The 21,623-nt window shown below is 35.4% G+C and overlaps 1 protein-coding gene and 1 pseudogene across 9 annotated transcripts in view; both read left to right on the plus strand.

The window, feature by feature from the left end:
• Vps13b (vacuolar protein sorting 13 homolog B) overlaps window positions 1-21,623 on the plus strand; it is a 734,817-nt gene that overhangs the window by 662,360 nt on the left and 50,834 nt on the right. For all 9 annotated transcript variants that reach the window (XM_048801898.1, XM_048801903.1, XM_048801897.1 and 6 more), the window contains 5 exons: window positions 11,366-11,521; window positions 19,579-19,842; window positions 20,126-20,209; window positions 20,388-20,563; window positions 21,240-21,410. In XM_048801898.1, the coding sequence (XP_048657855.1) occupies window positions 11,366-11,521; window positions 19,579-19,842; window positions 20,126-20,209; window positions 20,388-20,563; window positions 21,240-21,410 (851 nt within the window). The remainder of the gene's footprint in view (window positions 1-11,365; window positions 11,522-19,578; window positions 19,843-20,125; window positions 20,210-20,387; window positions 20,564-21,239; window positions 21,411-21,623) is intronic.
• LOC125616512 lies at window positions 6,237-11,359 on the plus strand (annotated as a pseudogene).

Genomic DNA, 21,623 nt, shown 5'->3' on the forward strand with positions numbered 1-21,623 from the left:
AACATAAAGATTCTTCACCGAACTAATTTTAAATGTGAATTTTAATACGGAGTGCTTGGAGAAAGGAAATGCAACTGCACCATTAAAACATGGTATTTTGCCATTTTTAAATAATGGGAAATACTGATTAAGAATATTGTAAAGATTTCAGCATAACTAATGTGGTTGTCTTTAATCATACTTACCACCGTTTTAGCAAAAGCATTAACTGAAAGACAATGGCATACTATTACACAGTGGCACTTTTTAATTATTTCCATGCTTTTTAATTATTTCCAGAATATTGAGGAACTTATTATTTAAAGGTCAGAATAATGCCCAAGACATGGCCAAGCCCAGTGAGTGTCAGATGCATGGAATGTTGGATGACTTCATAGTTATGAAATTATTTCATTTCTCATGATAATTCCTGACTTGCCAAGTTAGTGAATTTTAAGAACTCTGAGAGTAGATTTTAAGATAAATGTGAAATAATCCATACTTTTGGAGTCAGGGACTTCCCTTCAGGCATTAGTTCATGTTTGACTTGCTTGACTTACACTTGGGGATAAAATGAGTTAGGATAAGGTCTTCGATACCACATTCCCTCACTGGGAAAGAAAACCAACTTGCACAATTTTGGCTGGCTCATGTTTCTTGTTATACAGGCACTAAGAAGCAGTGGTTGCCATGAAATACTTTACTTAACCTTTACAAAAATGTTTTCTTAGTATGGCAAGGCAGTTTAGTTAAGTGAAAATAAATAACTAAGAATTTTGGATTTCTTTTATATCCATCTGTTGACTTCTTTTTTCTTTAATTAAAAATTAGTGATAACGATTATAATTGTCTAAATTTGCCCTGATGACTAAAAAACAAATTTAAATCACATAAAACCACTTGATCTTTTCTTAGGATATGTGTTGGCATGTCTTCTAAATTAAACTAAGATTTGATGAACAATGAAAGTTACATTTGAGAACAATTTAAAAGAAAGTTTAATGAAAATTTGGGGTCAGTTTTTCTGTTGTTTATGCTTACATTTAGTCAAAATTGAGTTTCAAACAAACAAAATCTGACCACTTGACTCACAGAATGCTTCTCCCAAGTCCAAGTGCTTCTGCAGTTGCTTATCTTGTCGGCTTCCATTTTGTAGCTCACCTAAATTAATTGTATTGTTTCCATCCAGTGTACTCTAAACTCTTCCACTAAAGAAGTGGAAGATGACCAAATTGACTATCATTCTGTCAAAAGAGTGTGTCTGCACAGCACCAGAATCTCCTGGCTGCTAATACAACTGTATAAAAACAAAGTTTTTATTTGCAGTATTTATTCATTTAAAAATGTCAGTTATCTTTTTCTGTATACATACATATCAATGTTTTTTGAAAGTTCACTTTTGAACCCTGTGTGGTAATATCAAGGATAAATAGACCATCACACAATCTGAACTTGAGGCAGCCATTAATATCACTGCTGTTGTTTTTTCAATCACCATTTAACTGTAGGAAAACCCACACTTCTTAGAAACGTGAAAATAATAATATGTATGATATTGAAATGACTTCTTTAAAACAAGACTGTCTATCATTTCATACTTTTGCTGTGCACATTTATAATTTATGATGGAAATGTTCAGAATGGCATGGATAAAATATTAAAAGTATTCTCAATATGTGAGACCATTTGCTTATTTAATCTTTCTGCAAAAAAAAGAAAATTGTTAAGCAAATCACTTCCTGCTAGTTGAGATCATTTAAATTTAGATGATTTTTAAGAAAGAATGCCCCACCAAACATCCTATTGTTTTGTAGATAAATATAAAACAAAAGTGTCACTACTCTTCACCCTACTCTTATTTTTTAACTCATTTTCTCTAAGTATGTAAACTTTAGGCAGAGACCGAACAAAAGGCCCATAAACAAATTCTTGAACTTAGAGTTTTGCTTACGGTTATTTATGAAAAATAATGCTTAAAATATTCTAATGGATTGATTACAGATATACTGAGACATAGATTAATCCTTAATGTTTGCTAGAAATGTGTGACATTTGACACCCTCACTTGCCCATGTAAATTCAGTGACAGTTAAGCTAGATGATGAAATGACAATGCAGTATTTTAAAGCTTTGAGAATATAGATACAGTATATGAATTACATTATTTCAAGCAGCCAAAGGATACTGTTTTCATTGCTTTAATTGTCTTTCATACTTCAGTCCTGGTGTTGATTGGTGATTGATGTTCCAGGGGAAATAGCAGTTACTGACCTAAGAGTTCCCTGCCTCTTCGCATTTCTTTCTTTACTACTCCCTCAGGCAGGGCCTTTCCCTAACCCTCCCTTCTCTGTATCCCTAGCAGTCTACACACAGGCCTTTTTGTTGTGTTATTCTTTCTAGATATACATGACAGTAGAGTATCTTTCGATATATTATACATACATAGAACAAGTATAACCTGTTCCAATTAGGATCCCATTATTGTGGTTGTACATGATATGGAGTTACATTGGTCGTGTATTCATATATAAGGATAGGAAAGTTGTGTCCAATTAATTCTACTGTCTTTCCTGTGATTCCTCCTCCCTTCTCGCCATTCCCCTTTGTCTAATCCAGTAAACTAATCTTCCCTTCCCTTGTTGTGGGTTAGCATCCACATATCAGAGATAACAGTCTGCCTTTGGTTTTGGGGGACTGGCTTATTTCACTTAGCAAGCTGTGGAACCAACCAAGGTGCCCTACAACAGATGAACTGATAAAGAAAATGTGGTATATATACACAATGGAATATTACTCAGCCATAAAGAAGAATGAAATTATGGCATTTGCCGGTAAATGGATAAAACTGGAGAATATCATGTTAAGTGAAACAAGCTAGTCACACAGGCCCCTTGACTGACCATGAGTAAGATTTGATCTTCTAGAACAATGAATTTTGTTCTATTTTGACTTTGTCATTTCTAGGATCAATATTCAGTGGCTCCACCTGGGTGATGATCAAAACTATTAGAGGAAAGGAAGCTGATGAATTTTTAATATAAAGTTAATTTTCCAAATTATATTGGCAAGAAGTAAAACCAGAAGTTGTTTTCACAATTAGTTTGAAGCCATAGCTTATCACTTTTATGAACTGTCTTTGTTTGTAATACAGTTGATATGCTTTGGAAACATTAATTTTGTACAGAAAGAACCATTCTATCCCTCGTAGCCACATGGCAAGTTAGGTTGTTGCCTACTTTGGTTTATCAGAAATAACAGTACTGTCATCTTTCATTCCATTTCAACCTTTTTTCATGTTACTTGTTTGGAGTATAATCTGTCCTCTGGTCAGCCTTTTAACTTCCCCAGAACACCTGGATTCCTACAACTTTTTTTTTTAACTCTCTAATTTTGCAGTTTACTCTTGTTGTTGACTATCTGTTTCTCCCACTATATTGAAAGGATTTTTAACCCAAATAAAATGTCTCATTCTTTTCTGTATCCACCATTCATTACACAGTTAATTGGCTTATGGTAAATATTTAGTAGCTCTTGATCCTTAAAAATACTGGCTAAACTGAAAAAAAAAAAAAAATCCTGGGCGGGTGGTGGGGGGAATCTCACATCATCACATTAAACTACTCTAAGAATCTTGTGATTATATAATAAAGTAATTTAGCAAACCAGACCCTGTGCTAAGAACTATGGAGGCTCTGGAGATAAAATAAGGATTCAGTCACCCTCTTAGCAAAGTGCCAAGAGTACAAGTGACTTTGACTAGGACACATGGAGAACTTCATTCAAGAGACTGAATATAGGGTTTTAAAATAGAAATGTATAATTTCTTACTCAAAATGCAAGCTCTATATACTATTAGATTTTTTCATTTTAACATTAATTTTATCTGAAAACAATAATTAAATTCAGTCTAAAATTTGGAAATTATACAAAACACATGAAAAAAGGAAACTCAAGGGGCTGAGGTTGTGGCTTAGTGGTAAGAGTGCTCACCCAGCATACGTGAGGCACTAGGTTAGATCCTAAGCACCACATAAAAATGAAATAAAGAGATTGTGTCCACCTACAACTAAAAAAAAATTTTTTTAAATATATAACTCCACAACCCATACACACACACACACACACACTCACACACTACACATACCAAACTTGTTGTTGTTGTTCTTTCTGGATATACATGACAGTACATATCTTTTTGTAGTTTTTTCAGTTAATCTACTGTTAACAGAGTGTTAGCATTTTTTTTTCATGCTGTGAATTTTTTCAGTAGTTTGAGAGGACTACAGTGTAAGTATGATTAAGAATAGAAGCTGTAAGTTAGTACATGTTCAAATCCCATATTTTCCCTCCCCAGCTCTGCAACCCTGAAGATGTCACTCAGCCTCTGTATACCTTAGCTTTTTTTTATCTCTAAAAGTGAAAAAAAAAGGGCTGGGGATGTGGATCAAGTGGTAGCGCGCTCACCTGGCATGCGTGAGGCACTGGATTTTATCCTCAGCACCACATAAAAAGAATAAAATAAAGATGTTGTGACAACCTAAAACTAAAAAAATAAATATTTTTTTAAAAGTGGGAAAAAAGTACCTACCCTACAAAATTGTTATAAGGAATAATAAAATAGTGTATAAAAAGCACTTAGCCAAGCACATAGAAAGTTTTTATAAATGATAGATGTTGTTATTTTTACTGTATTTTTTAATCAATTTTTAGTGCTACCAAATAATATATTCTGGAATAAGCACACATCTAGATAAATCTTTACACATATTTATATTATCACCTGGGGATAAACTCTTTCTTAGAATTGATGAGTCTAACTATGAAACTAAGATTTTTCATGTAAGTATTACCCTCCCATTGCAATTTTTATTCCAGCCTTTTGTATGTTAACCTTTTTAAAGAGATTGCTTCAAGCTGCTTGCATAGTATTTGTGGCCTTCAGTGAATTCAGTCTGAAGGAGAAAGTTACACATATTCATATTTCTTTGGAAAGCAAACAGCCCAGCACTTGCATCATGATAGTGTCTGTCACTTCCTGCAAATTTGCTTTGGAAAGACTTTCATATTTAACTTGCTTTCTTTTTTCCTTTCTTCTACCAAAATAAACCATAACAAAGAATCCAAGGTATCCACTCACAAACAATTCTGTTTTATTTATTTTTACCTAATCTTTCTTTTAGATGGCAGATTGTGTTCTATAAATATGAATGGATATACGTTGGGTCCAAAGAGTTTTAGTATTGAGTCATGATGACATTAAACAAGAGCCATCATCTAGAAATTTTTCTACTCGGTTCTTAGCATTATTTCAGATACCCTTAATGTCCTGAAATCCAACTGCCTTGAAAAAGCCACAATGAGCAACATATTTCAATTTTACGCTAACTTAGCAGTGTGAAATGTACTATCAGTTCCACTTAGACTCATTCATTTGAAATAAGCAATTTACTTTGATCTGTTTAATTTGCTTTCCAGATAATATTTTGCATAAAAATTTTAAAATATATTTAAATTTAATTTTCACTCATGAAGCTCATCTGTTTTATTATTTGGGGTATACTTGATATCTTAATATCAACATTATAATATCTGAGTTGTGGATCTGAGGGATCACATTGACTTGTGGTTTCATTTAATATCCATGCAGAACACATAAACTTTTCTAAATATTTTAATTTAATGCTCACTTTATGATATTTTTATATATAAATGTCACCATTAAAATTTTTGGATGCTTACTTTTGGTTATGTTAATTAAGCTTTATTCATTTATTTATTTAATTTTACTGAGTGACCAGTGTGCATTAGACTCATAAAGTGATGAGTTTTAAAGTCTAACAAATGCTTGGTACCTAAGTTTTAATGTATTAATATAGACAACATTTCCAGATATTTGTATATTATAATATATAAATAAATGAATGTATACTCAATAGCTTATTTCCCCTTGGATTTCATGATAATTTTTATACTCCCTAAAATTTCTATGATGAACACAATGAAACAGGAAATTTTTTGAAGTTATTTAGATTTTTAGTTTCTCTTTGGACATTACATATCACTTGGGGTAAACAACCAGAAAATGCAAAAGAATACCACAAAGAAATCCGAAGACAAATTTTAATTTGCTGTTATTGAGGTACAAAAAGTCTCGATAACAGTTTTTAAATGAATAATGAAATACATAAATTCATGGAAAATATTTGGTACTTTTATCATTTGTATTTCAAAGTGTAATATAAAACTTTTGCCTAATTTTGCTCTTTCTCTTTCTTGGTGTACTCTATTTTCCAAGGTTTTATCTTATTTTTATTTTTTTTCTGAATATTGATTCAGGAATTCCTCTTTTGGACATCACTGTGTGTGGTCCTCCCTGATGACTACTTCTGAGTTTTAGCTTGTACAGGGGGAAAAAAAGAAGAACTGAGCTATATATGCTCCTATCTGAGGTCTTCAGTAGTAAAATTATGAATATAGTCTAAATGCCAGTGTAATTCTGGGGGTTCTGCTGAAAAACAGAAAACATAGCCCATTGGAACCTCACAACAATTGTGGCCTGTGGCTTCTATTTGACATACACACACACACACACACACACACACACAGTGGAAAATATTACATACTAGCTAAATGGACCAAAAAGAATGAAAAAACTAGATTTTTTGGAAAGGTGGTGGAGGAAGTGCATCTTTAAGGAAAATAAAAGAGGTAAAAGAAGGCGAGAGCCAGGATTCCCTGCATTCCCTGTGCCCTGGCCGGGTCAGCATGCTTCGGAAACTGAAAGGACTGTGCTTGGGACACCGGGCTGAGACTGATTCACCTTCACCTGTGCACAGCGCCAGCTGACCCCGAGGAGGAAGCAGGCGAGCAGCAGAACATGAACGGAAGAGAGGATTATTTGGTCACCAAGGAAGAGATTGATCTCATGGGAGGACTTTCAGGGCTGGGCTTCAACATCGTGGGTGGGACAGATCAGCAGCATGTCTCTAAAGACAGTGGCATCTACCTCAGCCTCATCAAAGAGAATGGGGTTGCGGCCCTGGATGGGCTGCTCCTGGAGGGTAGGTGATAAGATCCTCTGGCTACATGGTCAAGACCTAAAGAACCTGCTGCACCGGGATGTGGTAGCCCTGTGTGGTAACGCAGGCTATGCTGTGTCATTGAGAGTGCAGCACAGGTTACAGGTGCAGAATGGACCTATAGGACATGGAGCTGAAGGGGAGCCAAGTGGTATTCCCATAGCTATGGTGCTGCTGCCAGTGTTTCTGTCACCATGGTGGCAGCCTGGGCCTTAGTGAGATACTGGCAACACCTTTGAAAGGCTTGCTGTCTTCTAGTGCTCCCAGTGAACTTACATTTCTTTTCTCCTCCTTCCCTGTTATTGTCCCATATCTTTCCCTCTCTGCATAGCCAACACATGATTTAAAATGACTGATTCCCACCCAGAACCATGCTATTCAGAATCTCCAAGTCTTCATATTCTAAGAGTAAAGTTATTGTTTGAAGGAAAGCTGAAGAAAAGACTTGCTTAGAACAAATGAGGAGTTAAATATTTTACTAGGTCTGCTAATAGAAATTCAGCTACCACCCAAAGAGGGAACAGTTCAGTCTTCCTGTCATCATGGGTGATACCTTTTCATTAGCTGGCGTGCATTGAAAGTTAGCTATATGACATGAGAGAAAGAAGGGATTTTTCTTTTTTAATGATCTTCCTTGGGAAATACTTGTGGCCTTTATTTAATTTCTAAATACATTTTTGGTGCCTATATTGGACATAAGAGACTAAGAAGAGCTCTTTACTTTTTTAAAAAAGCAAATACATATATAATACACATACATATGCATATATGACAGTATAATATTGATGCCTTATGGAAAATTAAAGAGGTGAGAAAACTAAAAACAAATGAAATAAAATAAAAAGTGAGAGAAAATTTCCAAGTTGATAAGAGAACATAAAAATTTCTCAGTATCCAGGCAAGAGGAAAAAGCCTATTGCCTTCCCCTTCCCCACACTGCTATCATCCTTTTATGATTTTTCTTCCTCCACATACCACAGTTACTCTTCTGGTAGTGGTAGTACATTGTTCACTAAACTGAAGGCTTCGGTGACTGCCCTCAAATTCCTGAATTACCAGGCAGATCTACCTATCTGACCCTATCCCCCACTCTTTTTTTCCACATTTCCATTTATCCAGCCAATTAAGGCTATTGAATTTGCCCTAAGCATGGTTTCTTCTTTTCATATTTCATATTGTCTCTTTGGCCTAGGAGCCCACTGTCATCTTTGTGGGTTGAAATCCTACCCAAGGTGAGACCCAGCTAATGATGAAGCTTTCTCAGTCACAAAACCCTGAAGCAGGCCCTCCCTCTTCTGGACTACTCTAGGGCTATGCTCCTCTCCCACTGTTTCCTGTTTATTATTTGCCTTGTCTTATTTCCCCTGTAAGATCAAAAGTGCCTTGTGAGACAAAGAACACATCTCTTCCTTCTTATTTTCTCTGTAGGGCCTAGCATAGTAACCTTCCATTCAGTACCTACATAGTGAAAATATATTGGATGAATGGGGAGGGGGGATCTCATTAAAATCAAATGGTCTAACACAAATTTCACATTTTTGTACCTGATTTTACATTTCCCTCTGTATAGAAATGAAAATAGATACATGAGTATTTGTTATTAAATGGAGATTTTTTTAGTACTGTAGCAGTGAAAGTGAGTCAGTAGGTCTAGCAAGAATACCACCTCCCACCCTGACTTGATGTCTGGGAGTATCTGAGCACTGCCATCCAGTGCCCAAACCCAGGGCCATAGGCTCCCAAGCATGGGGTTAATTACACCCTGAGAAGGAGGAATGTAGTACTCCTGAGCGTCCTCAAATTCTTTGTGCAGATTTCTCTCTTAAGAATTTAATTCCTTTCCTAATAAGTTATATACATCAATTTACTACTGAATATTTAGGTATTTTTTTTAACAAATGACCAAACTTCACATATATTCAATTAATGATACATATGAGGAGAAGTGTTATAAAAGTTTTTCTACCACTTAACTTTTCTTTGTGAACTAAATCCAAATGGATCAAAAGTTTATAATTCTATAAAAAAATAATCTATTCCCACATTCTGAGAACAAATAGCTGCCAGGCAAAAACCTGACAGCATACTCCTTGGTGACATTCAGTTATTAAAAGCTGGGTACACAGAGAAAGCAGCTATCTTACATTGAGCTCATATACAATTGTGAACAGTTCTCAATTAAAATTACATAGTGTATATTAAAGCTATCTCTAGAGTCTATGGAATGTTCAGGAAAAATATAGCTGAACTTGACCTTAAGTACCTTGCCTCATTATTTTTTTGTCGTTTCCAGCTACTAGTCTCTCCAAAGAAAACAACTTTCTTGTTTCTTTTAGTTTTGTATGTGCCCTGAGCTTTATTCCCAATTGCTGCTATAAAAAACTGACCCGGTTCCAAATACTGCTATTCTTTTTTCTTCCCTGTAACTTATATTTAAACATCAAAGATATTCTAGTACTTTTACGTTGGAAAGAGTATGTAAGACCCTATTTCCCCATGAAGGTATTTGCTGTCTAGGTTTTTAGTTTGTTTGTTTGTTTGTTTTTTCCTTCTTCTTCTTCTTAGCTATTAGCCTTCCTTTTTAGAAGTCATCACTGGTAGGCTTTTGATTTCATAGAATCACTGGCAATTGTGTGGAGAAAGAACCAGAGTGGGGCCATATATTAAAGACAGGGTAATAAGTTATGTTTTTTAAAATACTTTGTTCATGGTAGGACCCCACCTTACTCATCCATACAAACGCATGTTGGATGACCAATGATACTGGGTGACTTAAAAACAGATAGAACATTGTTATTTTCATATAAATATGTCCTAAAGAAGTACTTATAATTATTATTACTTTGGAATGCCCACATAAACTGATTTCCTTAGCTGTATTTAATGGGTCAAAATAGGAAAATTAAATAACTACAGAAGAAATCCAGATAGTACCAAAAGTGGCAAAATATATGAATAAGTTAAAATATGAATCAAGAGAGTCGGTTTGTAAAAGTTACAGTAAATAAATACTGCAAAAAAAATAGAACAAAGATTTTCTCTTACATCAAAATACTGAAGGTATTTCTAACTTGATATTGTGATCTCATAAGGAGAGTATATTAAATGAACAAAATCTTCAAATTGCTATTTTGTTCTTTATCAAAATAAAAAAATAAGGAATGGTAATTTAGGATAAAAAATAATGCCATGCACCTGCTACAGGCCCACTGGACTGGCTCCTCTGGTTCTGTGCCCCTTCAATAGCAGCAGACACAGCAGAATAACTGGGGCCAACCAGAGTCTCCACAAACATCTTACCATTCCATTTCAACATCCTATCTCCTTGGGTACCCCCTGTTATATACCCATCTCAGATTACTATAAGCATATTCCATGTCACTACAGAAAGGAGATGTTTCCAGAAGACAGATAGCAGGACCATAAGAAATGACATTCCAAGACGTCCAAGTTATTTGATCAGAGAAATGACAGCCTTGTAAGGCTTGTGATCTCCTCCAAACTTGGCATAGAAAAATCTGGTAGGCCTTGGCAGACTTGCTGAGGAAAAGACTTCCTATTGGCTTGAATGTCCCTGTGGCCTCTACCCACTGTTAACACCCTGATCCTGATATATCCTTTGTGTACAAAACCTATACTCTTCTGTAAGATTAGAGGAAAAAAATAAGTTTACCCTCAAGTGCCCAAATAATAATAATAATAAAATGCCACAAACCAAACTTAGCTTTTATTACTACCTAACTATAAGAAGGAATAAACTGCTGGACAATGGTGGTAAATACCCAACCTATAATCCTAGTGACATGGGAGTCTGAGTTCAAGTTCAAGGCCAGCCAAACAACGTAGTAAGACCCTGTCTCAAAATAAAAAATAATAATAAATATAAAGGACTTGGGATGTAGCTCTATGGCAAAGTGTCCCTGGGTTCAATGCCCAGTACCAAAAAAAAAAAAAACCTATCAGTTAAGACAAGGCTCTTTGATCTCATATTTAAACCTTATTGTCCTCCAAAATGAATGAAATGGGTCTTTTCTCAGATATTCAACAGGCCTTTTACTATGTGATAGGACCATTATTTTTAAGAAGGTTTAAAATGTGATCTGGAAAACTACATTGACTCTATGTGGCATATTTTCTATTCTTAGCCTGGTGGAATAAGCTAGAAATGGATGAATAATGCAGGTTAGAAAGAAAACAGATGCTAGATATTAGAAATAGAAAGGTTTTCCAGCAATGAGACATTCATTTTAGGACTAGATTTTTGTTGGCACATTTGGCATTGTGACGATTATTGTTTTTCTCTCCAGCTGTTGCACATCTGTATTGAAGGTTGGGGCAATTGGCGTTGGTCAGAACCCTTCAGTGTGGACCACGCTGGGACGTTTATTAGAACAATTCAGTACAAGGGTCGAACTGCATCACTCATAATCAAGGTTCAACAACTCAATGGAGTGCAAAAACAGGTAAGTTCTTTGTATTCATGTCCTAGACATCTCATATATTTAATGTAGTAGAGATGAAACTTAAAATAAATGTAAATAATTTATAATGAAAATATCACAGTGGTTAGGCTTACTACAACCATGCATATGGGCACCTAATAAATGCTCGTTGATGAGCATGATGATGATGATGATGATGATGGTATCAAACCCCTTGTCCCACATCTTTTACAAGAGCTGCTAACGAGCAGTAAAATTTACTGATTTTAGTTTCACCTCTTCTCCCTGTCACCACCTACCTTCTGGTGGAGGTGCTAATGAGCTGTGAAATAGCCAAAGGCCTTTACTGAAATGGAAGTGAAGAAGGGGTGGTGGGGACCCAAGATAATCCACCAGTGGATAACCAGGAGTTGGTTCTGCAGCATGTGAGAAGAAGCTGTGTGAAAGTGTTGTGATATTGTCCCGTGACAGGGTAAGCCTGGGTCTCCAGCAAGCTTTTCTCTTCGAGAAGTTAATATTAACTGCAGTAAAAATTCACTGCAGCCTAACTCTTGGCATATAAAACCTCAGCTCTCAGCACATATTTTTACGTATTTTATAAAACTTCCTTTTGGCTGTTTTTGAAGTTCTAAGACTGTGAAGGGAAAAAAGTATCTGACACTTTTTTTGTGTTACTAAGATGTGAAAATGTGGTTTCTAAAAGATGTTTTTCAAGCTTGGAGCATATGACAAGAGTAGAAAGGAAAAAAAAGGAAGTATTAAAATCTGAAAACTGGCTTTACCACACACATAATAACTGGATTTGTCATAAGAGTTTTCACATATACATCTGCATCTGGATTCTAGCAGTCAAGCCAGAGCGTATGTGAACTAGGACATGATAGAAACAGTACTGGGCCCTGGAAAGGGGAGCTCCTCTTATCAAGCAGCAGGAGTTCTTCTGCTGCCCTGTGCCAAAAACAAGCAGGAAGCAACTGGAGAGAGAGGAATAGTAGGTCCCGAACCATGTACATTCTTGGTCTGCACCTAATCAGAGAGAGGGCTTCATATTCCATTAGTATGACCAACAAAAATGAAAAGAGAACTATAGCAGAGGAGTCCAGAGAAGAAGTGTGAAGACTCTTCTCGATTAGATGTCATTTCTCAGAGTATGTATTGGTCACCTACAGTTCTTAAGATGTGAAACAGAGTAAAGTGGAAGACACCAAGTATGTGACACAATCTTTGCTCTAAAATTGCAAATGTATGTAAATTCAGCCATGTATAGAATTGAGAGTAAGCAGAGGTTTTACTAAAAGATATAACTTAAGCTAGAACTTGGGAAATATTAGAATTTAGATTAAGAAAGAACATCCCAAGCAGATGATATATCATTAAAAAATGACACAAAGATGGGATAAATGAATCTTATGGATCTTTTTGAAGGATTCATGGGAGACCAAACTACTAGTGTGAGCTTTGAGCTAGTTGAAAGAACTGGAAGTGCCCCTGACTGCCATCAGTCCTAGAGTGCTCTTACTTGGTGTTCACTCAGTAAAGACCTGCTCAACAAATACAACTGGGGTTCAGATTCTCCACTCGTGCTCTTTTGGAAATGCCTCATCTACCTTCTTATTCACTAGCATGTCTGAGAAATGATCACTTAGCCTCTGTTTGAAGAATTCAGATGAGAGCCCATCCCCTCATCCACAGCCCTTTCTGTTGTTGATTTCTACCAACTGTTAGAAAGTTCTTCCCAAATTTTACCAAAACCTTTCACCATTCCACAAGCTTTTAGCATTGTTCAGAACTGTGAGGTGTATACAGCCAAGACACAACACCTTGTAATAAGGACAACTCACCTCTATATTCAGGTCTTTCAAACTGTGAAGGGGGCTAGCATGTTTTCTTTGTCTCTAGGCCCAGGCTTCTCTCTCTCTCAGCTGCGCATAAGAATCCCTGGAGGGCTTATCAAAACACAGATTGCTGGATCCCTCCCCCAGAGTTTCAGATCCAGTAGATCTTAGGAGTGGCCTGTATTTCTAACATGTTCCCAGTGATGGCAGATTCTGCTGATCCAGGGACCACAGTTTCTTCAGTTCTTCTCCATGTGATTGCTAGAACATTTACTAATTAGTGAAATGGTGCCAAGAAATGGTTTTAGTGTTATATCCTAGCAATTAAGATCCTAGGTAACCCATCTGTATCCCCTTGCTGACTGTGTGATCTTAAGGAAATCATTTCACCTTTTTTGAAGCAGTTTCTTTATCTATAAAATAAGGATAGTAATTGTGGCTTCCTTAGGAAGTTAGTGTGAACATTAAATGAGTTTGTGTATACAGAGTACTTACAGTGTGCCCAACTCACTCATAGTCCAGTTAACTTCAATTAAAATTATTATAATGAAATATATTCTCAGGCATGAGAATGGACTAGTTGGACTTTTTGGTGTTAACCTACAGTAGCACCTCATTCTTGCATAGATCTGTATTTTCAAGGAATTATATTAAGTTTCAGGGATAAATTAATATGATGTTTCTACACAGATATTACACAATGCAACAGTAAATCAAATGTCAAAGTAGTTGGTCAATTAAAAAACACATTTCTAAAAACTTCTCACAAAATTTTACCTCTCTCCTTCTCCTTCTTCCTTCTCACTCACACACACACAAGCAAAAATTTTAAATGTCTTTTCCAATTGGATTTAATTTTTATTGTCAGGGTAGTTTAACATCCAGATTAGGTCTAGTTAAAGTACATGAGAGACATAGGATTTCCTCAGATGGAGAGATGAGGGAGGAAGGAAGGAATCAAGCTTCAGAAGAGCTCCATGGATATTTGCCTCCCTCACATCTTGGCTTCTTTCCTTCTATTCCACCTGGGCCTGGAAATTTGCAATAAACTGCAGCTGCCTAATTACCAAGACTTATTTAGTGAGGTGAGTGCATGTACCTTAACCACATTAATATGCCCCTGGATAATGGAGAGTTGGCTAAAGCTCTTTTTAACATTGAAGTTTTGTTATCTGTACTCTGCCTTTCCTATATTCCTCTCATTTCCCACAACTGAATCAAAATTGACCACATATAAAATTTCCCAGGACCTTTATACATTATATGACTACTCATGTACACATTGCTTCTGTGTTTCCCAGGCCTTCATTGAATAAACCTTCACCACTCTAAAAGCCCAAATGTATGTATATTTGCATCTTTATACACATACTTTTAATCATGGATAAGATATCATTTTCCAGTGCATCTGGTACTCTGGAGTTATTCTTTAATATCACTATTCTTGGCACTGATCTAATAAGAGTTCTGAAACCTGCTAAGTAAAATCATATGTGGAAATCTTCAATGCTCATCTTTGTGGCTTTGGTAAAACAGGGGAATTAGTGTGAAAGCTGGAAATATGTATTAAAGAGAAACCCTACATTAAAAAAAAGTAAGTAGCTGTCTTCAACTGATAAATTAATCTTGAAATTCTAACCATAATTTTCAAAATAAAAGCATTATAAGTTGGCCACTTTGAAGAAGAGCAGACAGAACTCTCCTGAACCCACAACCATGAAAGAGCACCACTCAGAGGAGTGGCCATTTTGGATTGTCCTTTATCCCAGTAGTCTTCCCTCCCTGGCCACTTGTAAAGATGATCTTTTTATCAAATCTGAAAGCCTATTTAACAGGCTTTTTAGTTGAAAATGAAACTATAAAAACCCACCAAGAGGATCTTTGTCTTTAAACAAAGTGAGTCCCAGATGCTTGCAGATAGTCTGTGGTTTCTGTGAGAGACAGCAAAATTCTCTTCTAAATCTCCTGGGGTCCAAAGGTTGTAAGGCAAGAGTGGTGCACACATGTTGCCAGGCTTAGCATATCAAGAATAAAAACAGAGTTAAATACTGCCTCCAAGTTTTCAAATGCTTATTTAAAGTTAGGTGTTGTTATGGCATCACAAGACTTTTTCTTGAGTGTCTAGTAATCCCTAGCATATGCTAAAGAAAAGCTTGCCTGCTAATTTAGGGCTCATAGACTTTTAGTTTATTATTTTGAAAACATAGTTTTAAAAGATATAATGGCTCTCATGTCTAAGGGAAGTATAACAGTGAAATGTAGCTTGGTTTTAAACATGTGCTCCTAAAGAAAATGCAAATGAATGGATAGTTAGAAAATAAATATTGAAGAAAATACTGAATCCCAGTATTTAAATGGCACAAGGTAGAACAAAAATGACATTTCATTTTTGATCTATCAATCTAGTAGGTTTCTTTTGGATAAATAATAGTTCCTTCAAAAATAATCATATTTATTTGTGTAAACAATAGCTCATTTAAAAAGATTGTCACAGAGAACTCTTGATGACATGGGAAAAGTATCAACTAATTATGTTTATAAAATATGCTTTTTCCAATAACCCAGTCAATAAATGGGCAAAGGAACTGAATAGACACTTTACAGAAGAAGAAATATGAATAATCAACAAGTATATGAAAAAATATTTAACATCTCTAGCAATTAGAGAAATGCAAATTTAAACTACTCTGAGATTTCATCTCACTCCAGTCAGAATGGCAATTGTCAAAAATATAAGTAACAATAAATGCTGATGAGTATGCCGGGGAAAAGGTACACTCATACATTGCTGATAGGACTGCAAATTGGTGCAACTACTCTGGAAAGCAGTATGGAGAGTCCTCGGAAAACTTGGAATGGAATCACTGTTTGACCCAGTTATCCCATTCCTTGGTATATACCCAAAGAACTTTAAATCAGCATACTACAGTGATGCAGCCATATCAATGTTTATAGCAGCTCAATTCACAGTTGCTAAGCTATGGAACCAGCCTAGGTGCCCTTCAACAGTTGAATAGATAAAAAAAAAAAATGTATACATACACAATGGAGTGTTACTCATCCATAGAAAAGAATGACTTTATTACATTTGCTGGTAAATGGATGGCTCTATAGTCTGTCATTCTAAGAGAAATAAGCCAGTTCCCCAAACACAAAGTTTGACTGTTTTCTCTGATATGTGGATGCTAACATACAACAAAGGCAGGAGGGGAAGAATAGAAGTTCAGTGAACTAGACAAGAGGAATGCAGGGAAGGGAGGGGAGATAGGAATAGGAAAGACAGTAGAATGAATATGGCATAACTTTCCTATGAATATACCAGCCGTGTAACTCCACATCATGTACAACCACAAGAATGGGAAGTTGTATTCCATGTATGTATAATATGTCAAAATATACCCTACTGTCATGTATTTCTAAAAAGAAACAATTTTTAAAAATATTTTTTAAAAAGAGTTTCTGTTGCTCTGCATCCTAGGCAGCAGTTAGTATTTCTCTTTTTGGATTGCAGTCATTCTAAAAGTATGTAGAGACAAAATTTTATCTTGTGTTGAGTTGCAGTTCTCTGATAGCAAATAATATTGAACATTTTCATATGATTATTTGTTACCTGTTTTTCTTTTCTAGTGAAAAGGCTCAGATTTTTTTTTTCCACTTAGAAAAAAGGCTAGGTGGTTACTTATTATTGAATTTTAAGAGTTCTTTGTATATTCTGAATACAAGTTATTTGCAATATAGTTGTTTTCCAAATGTTTTATCTTAAAAAAGATGTAATAAACTCATAAAATTTGAACAAATATATACTTTTTAATCTTCATAGCAAGTTAATGAGGTAGATCCTATTATTATTATTCCTATTTTGTACATTTTGTTTCACATCAAAAGAAGGAAGAAGGTGGGTTTGGTATTGGTGACCTCCGCACCTCAGTACTGTATCTGCTTCTCTGCCATCCTCTGATGTGCCTTTCTGATCTCAAGATGTACATCCTCTTATAATATCTTCCATAACAGAGAACTTTCTCTTCTCAAATTGTCTCCCTTCTTTCAAGGAGTAAAATCTTCTCCAAGCCTTTGCCATCTTTCCTTTTCATATTACTAGCCAAAACACATTTACCACTAAGGTAATCATTGGTTAAGAGGGAATGGATTTACCAGGATTAGTTTTTACCCATTTCAGTACAGCCTCCAAAGTTCAAGGGAGATATCCACCTCCCCTGAGTGCTTGACTATCTTTTGATACCTAGACCAAATCAGTTTTTAACAGCAGGAGTAAAGAAGGACCAGCTATGGAAAGGGAACCCAATGACATCTGCCACATTTGTGTTATGGTGATCAGCCTTTACCCTCTTTCCTTGGGAATCTAAATTTTCTTATGAATAGGTATTAATTTTATGAGTGACAGACTATCAAAAGTGATCTTCAACACAGATTCTAGGCCAGATTTTCTGGGTACCAACTTGCAAGTTATTCAACATCTCTGTGCCTGTGGTTTTTCTACTTGTTAAGATGGAGAGACATAATAGCACCTACTTTATAAGGTTGCTGTGAGAATAGAATAAATAGGTTAATTTGGGAAATACTTTCTATATAAGGTTCTCCAGAGAAACAGAACCAATATAGCATGTGCAGTGTGTGGGGGAATGATTAATTATCTCTTGGCCCACATGATTACAGAGACAGAAAAGTCAAAAGATCTGCAGTCAGTATGCTGGAGAGCTGATAGGTCATTTTCCAGTCTAAGTCTGAAGGCCTAAGAACCAGCAGAGCCAGTGGCAAAAGTGCTAGTCCAAAAGCTAGCAATTTCAAGACCCAAGAAAAGCCAATGTGACAGTTCAAGGTCAAAGGCCAAAAAAGACCAGTGTCCCGACTCAAGTAGTAAGACAGAATGAGTTCCTTCTCTATAAGCATTTTTTGTTTGTTAGGTCTTCAGTTGACTGGGTGATGTTCTCACATTGGGAGGGCAATCTGTTTTTATTCAGTTTACCAATTCAAAGGTAAATGTCATCTACAAACATCCCCACAGACACATTGAGAATAATGTTTGATTAAAAATATAACCCAGTTGTGTGAGGCACTGGGTTCCATCCTTAGCACCACATAAAAATAAATAAAGGTATTGTGTCCATCTACAACTTAAAAATATTTTAAAAAATAAAAATATAGCCCAGTTGACACATTAAAGTTAATCATCACATGTTTAGACCTTTTAGTATACTGTATGTATTAGTTATTATTTTATAATCTATAAAAATATTAAAAATATGAAATGTAGTTTGTGAACTAGTTCTGTTTGTATAACCATGGTGAATACTTATTACAGAAGTATTTGCTTTCTAAAATTATTTACTACATAAGAGTAAATTTTCCAATATCTTTTCAATTTCAACCAATTTAAGAAACATTTCTTAATATCCATTATAAACTATACTCTTGTCCAGATACAAAGTTAGGTCTGAGAATTTAATGGGTAATTCTATGTGTTTTATAAAGTTAAAATACTTCTACAATGTAGAAAAAAACTGAATAAAGTAAAATATAATGGGGTATCTCAGTCAAAGATCATTTGTAGTAGTGTATTCAGATATCTCTTCCTGGATAAGAGTACAATAAACTATAAGAAATCAGCTTCAAAGAATAGATAGACCACAATTTTCCATTCAGTTACCAGAGCTAATGCTTACTTTCAACTCCCATTTTTTTCATCTTATACATTATTTGATGAGATTAATCACCACCTTCTGATCTAACTTGAAATTATTTTTTATCATCCAAACTAATATTATATCATGGCTTCAGCAAACCTACTTTCTCCTGATTCACCTCTACCCTTCCTCACCCCTTTTCATCTGGCCCCTTCTCTGACTTCTCACCCTGAGTCTGTCCCTACAGTATCAATTTCTGGAGTTGAGCTTGCACCCTCTCCTTCAAGTGAACTATCCCCTGTCAATGCATATTTGCACAGCTTTTCTTTCACAAATATTTGTCTCTGGTTTCATCTTCTCTCTAGAGGACACCTGGTCAGTATTTCTGGGTGGGCACTGGACCCTGCCTATGAGTCTCTCCTTTATGTATTGACAGCTCAACATGACAGAACAAAATTCTTTCCTTTAAGTCTCTTTTCTTTCTTATATTAAACTAATTACTTCATTTGTTTTTCATTAACATAAACATATCTATCTAAATGATTACATGTAATGAAATCTGAATTCATGAAGCCTTCTATATTTTTAAATTGTTTTTTAGATTATCATCTGTGGAAGACAGATCATCTGTAGTTATTTGTCTCAAAGCATAGAACTAAAAGTCGTTCAGCATTATATTGGACAAGATGGACAAGCTGTAGTTCGAGAACATTTTGACTGCCTCACAGCCAAACAAAAATTACCTTCGTACATATTAGAAAACAGTGAACTGACAGAGTTGTGTGTGAAGGCCAAAGGAGATGAAGACTGGTCAAGAGACGTGTGCCTAGAATCCAAAGCCTCTGAGTATAGCATTGTCATCCAGGTATGAGAATGAGAATATGAGATCCAGGGATGAGAATCTAAAATAAAGCAGCTTTAAAATTGAAATGTTCTTTATGGAAAGACTTGGCCCCATCGATCCACTGTGCATTTGCTTTATGCCATGATGAAGTCTGTTTTTGCATAGTTGTTTTTGTTTTTGGTGGCTTTTTATCTAACTTGAAATTATTTTTTATCATCCAAACTGATATTATATCTGTGTCTTATTTTGATTAATGAGTAAGCAGTTCAGTATTTAATAGAATCCTCTGCTATCTCATGTGCAGGTGCCATCTTCAAACAGTTCCATTATTTATGTCTGGTGTACAGTTTTGACTTTAGAACCCAACTCTCAAGTGCAACAACGAATGGTGAGTGCTTTCCCAATCCTAAAATATGGTATATGACTCTGACCTTTCCTGTTCTGAAATAAATTAAGGTCACAGTGACCCAGGGAAGAGATTTATTACAAGTTTGTTTCAGCATCAAACAGCTGGAATACTGCAACAAAGCAAATATGAAAGTTGTTCTGTCCTTTTATTTTTATAGATTGTGTTCAGCCCTCTTTTTATCATGAGAAGTCATCTTCCAGACCCCATTATCATACATTTGGAGAAAAGGAGTCTGGGATTGAATGAAACACAGATTATTCCAGGAAGAGGGCAGGAAAAACCACTGCAAAACATAGAACCTGATCTTGTACATCACCTAACATTTCAAGCAAGGTATTAGCAAAATACATTTTTTTATATTCCTAAGAGAAATTCAGTAGAAAATTAACCTTGTACTGTTGGGGGCTGGAGGAGCATGAATGGAATTTTTATCTTAGGAGAATGTTATTTTAAATTATCCTGCCTAGTATTTTCTTATTCTCTTATCCTCCTCTATAGTTTTAGATAAAATTCATCCTTTCTCATCAAGATTAGAAATAAGAGTTTTGTTTTTTGGGTGTCTCCCCTGCCCTTCTCCCCCTTTCGTCCTCTCTTCCTCTCTCTCCCTCTTCTCACCCTCTTCTCTGCCCTCTTTTCTTCCTTCCATATGATTGCCCACTCTCCCATTCTCAAGTGTGTATTATTCCCTTATAATAAAAATGTTACTACTCAAAACAAGAGAAAGAAAGAGCCAATCAGGAGAGGTCATCAGAAAATATAATTTAGTTTAAATTTAACTGACACATGATTTCTGTAGTGGAAGAAGGCATGACTTGAGATCTCACCCAAGCAGGGTCAAGTGAGAAGGAAAGGCCAAGGCCCAAATCATCCAAAAACTATCATACTTTCCTAAATCACTGAAAATGGACTCAATCTCGCTTAAAAGTATGATTCATAGTACATTTTTAGGGTTTTTTTAATAAATTGTAGACCACTTAGAAATCTAACACTTTTTTTTTCCATTTTCTAGAGAAGAATATGACCCTTCAGATTGTGCTGTCCCCATCTCAACAGCCCTAATTAAACAAATAGCCACTAAGATACACCCTGGAGGTACAGTTAATCAGATCCTTGATGAATTCTATGGGCCAGAAAAATCTCTCGAACCCACATGGCCCTATATTAAGAAGGATTCTGACAGGTAATAGTCTTCAGCTATCTTTTTCTATACACACTTATATATTAAGAAATGACTGTTCACAAAAATATTAAGATCTCATAAATAGTGTGAAAAATGTATTTGCATGTATTTGTGAGATTCTGATATTTTGTCATCTAGTAGGTACATTTATATATATATATATATATATATATATATATATATATTTTTTTTTTTTTTTTTTTTTTTTTTTTT

This window comes from Marmota marmota, unplaced genomic scaffold, assembly GCF_001458135.2.
Source record: "Marmota marmota marmota unplaced genomic scaffold, marMar, whole genome shotgun sequence".
Classification (NCBI taxonomy): Eukaryota; Metazoa; Chordata; class Mammalia; order Rodentia; family Sciuridae; genus Marmota; species Marmota marmota.